A 10,000-nucleotide genomic window follows, 5' to 3' on the forward strand; every position below is an offset into this window, starting at 1 on the left:
TGTGTGTGTGTGTGTGAGAGAGAGAGAGCGAGCGAGAGAGAGTGTGTGTGTGTGAGAGAGAGCGAGAGAGAGTGTGTGTGTGTGTGTGAGAGCGAGAGAGAGAGAGTGTGTGTGTGTGTGTGTGTGTGAGAGAGAGAGAGAGTGTGTGTGTGTGTGTGTGTGGGTGAGTGAGTGAGTGAGAGAGAGAGAGAGAGCTAGAGAGAGTGTGTGTGTGTGTGTGTGTGCGTGCTTACTCCTGTAGTGTGTTTGTACTGTATGTATTTGGCCTTATGTGTATTCCAATACTGCCCCCTTGTGTGCACTTTGATATTAAAATACTGTAAGAACTCTCTCTCTCACACAGACACCCACCCACCCACCCACACACACACACACACACACTCACACTCACACTCACACTCACACTCACACTCACACTCACACTCACACTCACACTCACACTCACACTCACACTCACACTCACACTCACACTCACACTCACACTCACACTCACACACACACACACACACACACACACACACACACACACACACACACACACACACACACACACACACACACACACACACACACACACACACACACACACTTCCCAGTAAATAAAGCAAATCCAGCGTCTGGGCTTTATCACAAAACAGGTTTAATTTAATATCTCTTTATTCTTTAAAATAATTAAACATTTGTATTTCTCCAACCCTTTTTTATCATTTTTTTATTTTTATTTTTTTCAGTTTTTAACTCGTATTATACCCGGGGGGCCATTCTAAAGCACACAACAATAATCCTTTGCAACAGGGTCGAGAAGAAAGACGGGGGGGGTCGTTCAATGTCAACCAAAAAAAATCATCGACGCACCGTTTTTTTTTCTCCCTTCTCTACCCCCCCCCCCCTCCTCCTCCTCCTCCTCCTCTGTCCCCTATGTTATCCTTGCCTAACAAGCCCTCACCCCAAACCCCCCCCTCCCCCTCCCTCCCCAAAAACTAGAAAAAAGAAAAAAATATATAAACCAAATAGTCCAAAAAAAAAAAAAAAAAATTAAAATATCCAAAATGAGATAAAAACCAAGATATTTGGGGAGGAGTGATTGAGAGATAGATAAAAAGAAAAAACAGACTAAAAACTGTAAGGGGAGGGGGGTAGATGGGTGGGGAGGGGAGGGGGGAGGGAGGGACACACTATCATAAATACCAGGAAATCTTGTTCCATAATACCTCTTTATATACTGGATTACTCCTCCTCTCTCCACAATAGTTCTCCTAAGCAAAAAAAAAAACAATAGGCTAAAATTACTACAAGATACGAGATTATCAGTGTACTTACTGCATTCAATAACAATGTACAGGGGGGTTGTTTGTCTGTCTGTTTGTTTGTTTTTTTTAATCACTGCTTTGTAGTCTGTGAAAATCAACGCGGCGCTCCCCGGCGTTGGGCATTTTTCACAATAAAAGGGAGGAAAGATTTTTTTTTTTTTTATGGCGCTCCACTGAAAATTTGTAACTTTTTTTTTTTTTTGAGTGTATGAATTTTACTTTGAAAATTCCCCCCCAGTTATGGCCTGACGATAAACAGTGCCAGACTGATACCTTAGGTAGGGAGGGGGGGGGGTAGGGGGGGCGGGGTATATAATAGGAGGTAAGGGAAGAGAGAAGGGTCAAAAAGGAGAGGAAAGAGGATGATAATTATGTGTTTAAAAAGTAGTTCATATTTGGAGGATGTAGGTGGAAATGACTTGATTGAGTGCGTTTACATGTGTACTGTAAAATTTAGAAAAAAATAAGTTCGGTGAGCTAAAATGTTCTGTCTTAACTTGATTTTTTTGAGATTATTTTGAGGCTAGAATTTAAAATTCTTAAAATAGAAGGAAAACTGCCTAAATTTTGAGCCAACTAATTATTTTTTTGGTTTAGATGACTTATCATTCATATGTAATGTAACATCAAATTTTGAGTTCTACATACTAAGGTTGCGTTCCGAATCTCCTCCTCTTTCTTTTTTCTATTCTACATACTACATCCGACGATAAAAAGAATCTAGTTAGGATGCAGTAGGCATACTATTGGGACATACTTTACTCTCTTATTTCATCATAACATTGCGCCTTGATCTTGCCTCTTGCTTTTATATCCGTCGCATCCCCGTTTGTTTTCATATGGAGGCTTCGTCGATGTTACGTCACTTCACGTGCGCACTGGATTGTGGGTCAGAATCGCCCAAATAGGATACAGTTTTCAACACTAACAATCTTGGCCGCATGAAGTAGGACATCCGGGTACTTCTAACCATCCTAAATCTGGCCACAAGAATCGGGACATCCAAAATCTTCTTTCTACCATACTATATAGTAGAAAGTATGCGGTTCAGAACGCAACCTAAGAATTCCAAAAAAGTAAAATTTGTTTAAAGTCAACTTATTATTATTTTTTTTTCCAGAAAGTTTTTCCAGACAGTTTTTAAAACAGTTAAATGTTTGAATCAACATTTGGACCGACTTAGTTTTTATTTTTATTTTTCTGTATGACAGAGAATTAAATCGGCGCAGCTTACGGTTTGATATTCATATGAACAACTACTATTTCAGAATTCTTAGTGTTTAGAATTTAAAAACTTAAAGTTACATTAACATATGAATGATAAGTTATCTCAAAAGATGAGTTGGCTCAAATGTAGACCGTTTTTTTTCAAATTTAAGACTTTTAGTTATAGCCTGAAAACTCAAATCTTGCGGAGACAGCTGGCTAGAACATATGTATTTTTTTTTTGACTTTTTCGTTTTCACAGTAAACCAATTATTCGTGCATCCAATTTGAATTAATTCGTTTAAAAAAGGGTCTTAAATGGTCTTGGCATATTTCTAGATTAATTCTTATAATTAAAAAGCAGTTTTACATTTTTCACATGTAATTCTCACTGCGACCACACGATGGCGCCAAAGTCAAAGGGGAAAAAAAGACCTCTAATCCGACATAGTGGATTAAGTTACTAAATCATATTTTCATGATTTCAAATCCCAATTCAAAAACACATTTATAATGCATTTACTTTCTTTTTTTTACCTCTCTCTCTCTCTCTCTCTCTTTATATCTATATAAATATATAGATATATAGATATAAGACTTTACACTGATCGCTTCCTTTGTCTACTCCACAATAAAAGCCTTCAACATGTTCAAACACATGGGAAGTTTTATTGTGATGGGAGCAAAAACAGGAAATGCAATTTGTATTATTTTTCCTCAACCAATTACTCCAAATATTGTTGTACTTTTTGATATGTAGGCACATCTTATGGGACTTTATTTTTCGTAGTTTTACTTTGGAAAAATGTCAATATTTAACTGAGTGATAGAAATTAAAATATGGAGCACAATTAATTAATAAGTGACTTCTCATGCAAACGCACTCTTAGAGGATATTCTAAATGTCCCTATTGTTGATATTAAAATGTATTTTCTTTGCCGTTTAAAACAGCAGAGAGAGGGGTAGGCAGACATGACAGATGCACCAGTTGAATAGAGAGGGGAAAAGAGTTGGAGATGGAAAAAGCAACGAGGACAACCAGAAAAATTAAAAAGCTTTGCCTTTGTTTTCACTGAGTAGCACGGTTCGGGTAGGTTCGGGTAGGTTAGGAACAGTAAAACCAGATGTGGCTTTTTCGTTTACACTGCAGACAGCACCCTTACTTGGTAGGTGGGGTTTTTAATAGTGTCCCTGCGTTACAATCCCCATACTTCCCTACTATTTTAGTATGCCAGAAAAAGATTTAGGATGTCCCAATACATGCAAGTTAATTGTAGTATGTTGAAAATACATAAACGCCCCACTAACTCCAATAGCATGTTGGGAGTATTCGTCTTTATTCTTGACATTTCTCAAAATAATTTAAAAAAAATCTTCCTTATCTGATTTTTTTTCCGTCTCTGGTGTGGCCATAAAACTCTTCTGTACTTTAGTATGTAGTATAGTAAAAACAGAAAAAGTATGTGATTTGGAACACAGGGTATATATACAGTACAACAGCTGTTTAACTATGGTGACATCATAGCAGTGGGACACAGTGTAGCCCGCTCATATATTTAATGAAAATGCACAATAAACAGAAAGCTAAGGGTGAATTGTTTTGTCTAAACACAAGACTCTTCACTCTTGCCGAGGTGACTACACACGGCGGTTTATCTCTCGCACGGATATATGATTCTTTCGACCAATCAACGGACTGCATTGTGTAGCTCCACCCCCTTTTGGGACGGCTTGGTACCCAAAGGAAAGGGTAACGAAAATATGTGTAACACTGTTCGCTTATTATGGTAACCTTGTGGAGTTGCAAATAAAAATGTGTACCATACCACACCGTGCCGCACTCAGTGGAAACTAAGGCTTTAGATGCAGTGAAATACAGTGGGATGAAGTGTTCAAATCAATCTGTCTTTTACAAACAGTTTCATTTCCTATTTCATTTGATGTTGTACAGTCCAAAATACGTAGTTTCTGTAAATATTCGTTTAAAAAAAAATCCCCCCCGCCTCCCCCCACCACACAAGTCATATTCTCATTTTCTATTTTTTTCTTCCTTTTTTTTTATTATTATTGTTTTGTAATTTTTTCCGTTTTTTTTGCAATAATATCAGCTTTTAAAGGGGAGAGAGAGAGAGAGAGAGAGAGAGAGAGAGAGAGGGAGAGAGAGAGAGAGGAGAAAGAAAGAAAGAAAAAATTAATTATTTACAGTGAAATAATGAGATAAAACAGACGTGATGAAATCTAACTGTAAAGTAAAAGTAAAGTTGCACAAACACAAAAAAAAAAAAAATCAAAAAAAAAATCAGAAAAATTAAAAATTAAGAAAAAAAATAAACAGCGTGCGCTCCGTTGTCCATCCAGAGTTGATGGCCTTGTGTATTTGGGAGGAGGTTTTTTCTCAGAGCTCTTGGGGATTTTTCGCAGACATGGCTGAGTGTGGGATTTGGGTTTTTTAGGTAGGGGGTAGAGGGTATAGGGAGAGTCACATAGGGCAGATTGAGTGGGGTTGAGAGGGGCGGGGGGGTAAAGGGGTAAAGGGGAGCGCTGCGTTTTGTCTTGGTTAAGTTGGGATGATGCCGTCACTTCTAAGGCCGCGCTTCAGCTCAAGATCCTCCAGCTTCTTCCACAGATCCTCTCTCTCTTTCTCCTTCTTCTTTTCACTGGAAAACACACAGAGAAACAAACATGGCGGGTGAGATTTGAGTGACATATCAAATTAAGATGAATACCCTCATATCCTTATAGAAATGTAAACATATTATGAGGTTTATTTGTGAGATTTAGGCTGTGTTCTAAAAGCCCTACTAACGTCCTCCCTCCTACATACTCAACATGTATATACTATATACTGAAAGCCCTACTAACGTCCTCCCTCCTACATACTCAACATGTATATACTATATACTGTCTACTTAACCTATTGATAATCTACTTCTTCTCACTGGAAAACACACAGAGAGAAACAAACATGGCGGGTGAGATTTGAGTGACATATCCGGTTGATTCAGCCATTCAAAGTGCTGTGGAAGTGTTTAGGTATTCCTTAGGTCACACATTAGGGTTGCCACAGTAGTCAGCGCTAAAAGTTAAAAGTTGACTGTTTTGGGGGCACCCGTGGCGCAGTGGGTAAGGGCGTCTCCCCCCCCCCACCCCCTCCCCCTGGGCACAGGCCTTGCAGCAGACCCGGGTTAGAATCCAGCCCGGGTCGTTCTCTGCATGTCATTCCCCTCTCTATCTGTCTGTCTGTCCTCTTCACAGCAGACCCGGGTTAGAATCCAGCCCGGGTCGTTCTCTGCATGGCATTCCCCTCTCTGACCCATGTCATCTCTGTCTCTACAAACCTGTCTAATAAAGCAAAAATGCCAAAAATAAATAAAAAGTGACCTGTTTTGGACTTATGCGAAATGCAAACCCTCTGCAGAGATGCCGGGTTGCGAAAAAACTAATAATACAAAATTCACTTCACTCTAAACGGTGAAACGACGTGGGGGCACCGACAAAACTCAAAGTGTTTCATAAAGTAAGGGGAATCCAAAGATCTAACATAAAAGATCAAAGTTATCACGCATAAGTGTCTATTCTTGAGATGGTGTACTATAGCCTAATCTTTTTTCATTTTTGTTGGCCGGGCAGTGTAAGAGGTAACACCGATGTTGTTACAAACGTGGGGGAATTTTTCATACAGTGGCAACCCTATAGTCGACATAAACAAAACCTAATACTAACACAAAGCCAGGTAACTATAGCAATATATAAAGTTATATATTGTATATTGTATATTGTATAGCAACTATAGAAAGTTAGTTCCCAGACCTTTTAAGACTCTTTTTTTCCTCAGATTGAAATTATATTATTATTTTTATTTTTTTAACCTTTATTTATACAGGTAAATCCCATTGAGACCGAAGACTCTTTTACAAGGGAGACCTGTTTTCCTTTCCCACGTTACCATTCACACACACATTCATACACCGATAGCAGCAGGCTAACTATCGACATTCACACGAGGAGGCAAGGTGGGTGAAGTGTCTTGCCCAAGGACACAACAACCATGACACAGGTGGCAGGGCGGGGGATCGAACCTCCAACCCTTTGATCATCGGCCGACCTGCTCTACCAACTGAGCCACAATATTTGTATTGTGCCCGTTAATAATATTGTTAATACAACATTGAAAAAAGAACCCATGAGCTTTTGATCACATGATTAGAACTTTACTCCATGCTCACCGCCGTGTAGGGCGCAGAGGGCACGGCACAGATCAGGCTGTTTACGTCAGCGCAAATGTCTGCAGCTAGGCAACAGCACAACCCCGGAAAGGTAGAAGGAAAAGAAGAGGAGGAGAAACACTTTATTTGCCATGTTTTTAAAGTTTGTTTTTTAAGTTGTTGTTGTTAGTCCGATATGACTTAGTTGTTATCCAAATGTTTAACATTATTTTTCTTCTTCCGTACGTTTTTTTTTGGCTCTCTGTAACTCCCTTAAAGCTGGGGTATATGATTTCTCTGTTCTTATTGGCTGTTGGGACTGTCCATTCACTTTGGCACGACTTTGTTGGTGTAGAGTGTGTCAGGGAGGGACCATAGGGGAGGGACCAAAGAGAACAAGTGGAGCGGTTGAGGTATTTGGATTCGAATCACTATCCCAACTGCCATTTTCTCCCCAAATACTCCACCCCAGCTTTAAACCTTTAGCTATTCTAACCAGTCAGACATCAAAATGTTCAGCTCTTTCAGTTCTTTTTGGGACGTATTTCCAATTTTTTTAAACTTTTAAAATACTTTATTTGCCATGTTTTTAAGTTTGTTGTTAGTCCGAGTTAAATACAAAGAATTCATTTTTCCTCCATCTTTCTCTCTCTACTCTGCTTGGTGTTCCTTTCTGGTCGTTCAAATAATTTGAAATAAATACTTTATGTCACTGTGTCACTTAAAAGGTGCTCCGAGGAACTTTCAGTTTGTGTTAATTCTTGCGCCCCCCTTTGGACCAAAGCGGTAGTGTTTTTACTACGCCAGCTGTTGTTCCTGGGTGAGCATATACCCATGACAAAGGCATTAAGAAAAACTATATAAAAATAACATTCTTTGCACTGATGGTCTCGTGGTAAAAACACTACCACTTTTGTCCAAAGGGGGCGCAAGAATTAACAAAAACTGAAAGTTCGTCGGAGCAACTTTAATCACATTTTTTATTTTATGTTATGTACGTATGTGATGTTGTGAATCCATGTTGTGACCATATCAGTAACCATGGAGATAGAGGGAGGGAGAGGGAGAGAGAGGGGGAGAGAGAGAGGGGGAGAGAGAGAGGGGAGGGGGAAAGAGGAGGGAGGGAGAGAAAGAGAGGGGAGGGAGAGAAAGAGGAGGGAGAGAGGGGGAGAGAGAGAAAGGGGAGGGAGGGAGGGATGGGGAGAGAGAGAGAGAGGAGGGAGGGAGGTAGGAAGGGAGGGAGGGAGGGGGAGAGAGAGAGAGAAAGAGGAGAGAGAGAGAGAGAGAGAGAGAGAGGGGGGGGAGGGAGAGAGAGAGAGAGAGAGATGAGGGAGGGGGAGAGAGGGAGAGAGAGAGAGAGAGAATGTAAATGTATAATTATTATTCTTCTTCTTACCGCTGGCGGTCCGACTTGTACGTGGCTGTGAGCTCATCGAATAAGGTGCTGTTCATCTCCATGAAGGCTTTCAGCACGTTGTACACCAGAGCCACGATCGCCCTGACAACAAGGAGACAGAGAGTAGGGTTAGCAACAAATATATCGTATAGCTTCTATTAACTTATTATTACTACACAACGGAAATAAAGCCGTTTAAAGACAGGCTACCCCCAGGGAACTCAAAGTTAAACCTGCAGTGTGTAGAACTTTGGGTTTTATTTCCTAGCACATTTTGTAGAAAGTAATTATAATATCCATAAGTACATTTAATTTAGTGCATAATAGCTGAATTTTTTTTTTGAATTATTATTTTTCCCCTTAGAAAGGGTCTCATATATGTCCATATTTCGGCATATTTTGGACCAAGGCCTAGTGCTGCCATCTTGAAAGTGTCAAAGTTAGAATGTCATCAGGTGCATTGTTAAAAATGTAGAATTGTTCTTGTCCTTGAAGGCCACTGTAGCTTCTGTTATTATTCTAAAGGGTTGGGGTTACCCAGGGAGTGTTGCATTCTAGAACTTTGTAGAACTTTCTAGATGATGTCATATTACACACTGCACCTTTAAGTCTAATGTCTATTCAAGGTTTCAAAGTTTCTTTATTTATCCCTTGGGAGAAATGTGTCTTGGAAAAGGGCAACGTTTGAACTTATCTCTAAGTTTAGTTGTGTGTGTGTGTTGTGACATTGTTCTGTGTTGTCTACAGTAAACACTGACAGCTTAGTGTGTGTTGTGGGTAAGACATCAAAGATAACCCACAGTCTGAGCGTGGGAACAGAGTATGTGTATACCTTTTAAACATGACATACAGGTTCCAATAAAAAAATATATATATCAATTTAATTATATCTTGATTTTTGGTCTTTCGGAAATATGACTCATATTCTCATACTCCTACAAATTAAAATCAAACTAATATGTTTATATATGATAGTCGTTTTACTGGTACCAGTGCATATAAAAACAAGTTGTAAATATCGTTCTAAAAAGGTACCTTACGGGTTCCAGTACATATTAAATAAGCTGTAAGTATATTTCTAAAGGTTCTTAGTATCTTAAAAAAGACATATAAAGGTTCCTTATGGGTTCCAGTAACTTAATAAGCACCTGTATAAAGGTTCTATGTGTAAAGGTTCTATGTGTAAAGGTTCTATGAGTAAAGGTTCTATGTATAAAGGTTCTATGAGTAAAGGTTCCATGAGTAAAGCTTCTATGTGTAAAGGTTCTATGTGTAAAGGTTCTTACGGGTTCCAGTGCTCTTTATAAACACATATAAAGGTTCTTATGGGTTCTAGTAAAGGTTCCTTAAGGGTTCCAGTATCTAAATAAACACATGTAAAGGTTCTTATGGGTTCCAGTGCATATTAAAACAAGCTGTTAGTATCGTTCTAAAGGTTCATTATGGGTTCCAGTGCTCTTTATAAACACATATAAAGGTTCTTATGGGTTCTAGTAAAGGTTCTTACGGGTTCCAGTGCTCTTTGGAGATCCTGTAGAGGCTGGAGAACATGATGGGCAGGATGACGCTGGAGTTTTCCTCGATCAGACTCATGATGTATTCATTGTTCCAGTAGTAGAGAGCTCGCTCTGCAACCTGACGCACACAGAGAGAGAAGAGATACAAACACAGTCAGTCGCTCTGCAACCTGACGCACAGAGACAGACAGACACAGTCTTACTTAAAATACTTCACACACACACACAACAAAAGTGCACGACTATAATTTCCATACAGAAGCTTTTAAAGTTAGACGTGTTCCCCCTTTAAACAAAACTATCAGAAAGTCCACAAAAAAAGTGTTGACTTGTGTGTGTAAAAGTGCAACTTTAAAGTTTAAACT

General features: G+C 39.3%; 1 protein-coding gene across 2 annotated transcripts in view; it reads right to left on the bottom strand.

Annotated features, from left to right (window-relative positions):
• Positions 1–702: 702 nt before the first annotated feature.
• The window catches only part of LOC307270598 (serine/threonine-protein phosphatase 2A 56 kDa regulatory subunit epsilon isoform), a 37,334-nt gene continuing 28,036 nt past the window's right edge, over positions 703–10,000 (bottom strand). For both annotated transcript variants that reach the window (XM_080054482.1, XM_080054481.1), the window contains exons 11-13: positions 9,626–9,753; positions 8,119–8,220; positions 703–5,174 (exon numbers count right to left, since the gene is read on the bottom strand). In XM_080054482.1, coding sequence (XP_079910608.1) covers positions 5,075–5,174; positions 8,119–8,220; positions 9,626–9,753 — 330 coding nt within the window. In that variant the 3' untranslated portion in view covers positions 703–5,074. The remainder of the gene's footprint in view (positions 5,175–8,118; positions 8,221–9,625; positions 9,754–10,000) is intronic.

This window comes from Ammodytes marinus (genome assembly GCF_949987685.1).
Source record: "Ammodytes marinus genome assembly, contig: scaffold_259, whole genome shotgun sequence".
NCBI classification, from domain to species: domain Eukaryota; kingdom Metazoa; phylum Chordata; class Actinopteri; order Uranoscopiformes; family Ammodytidae; genus Ammodytes; species Ammodytes marinus.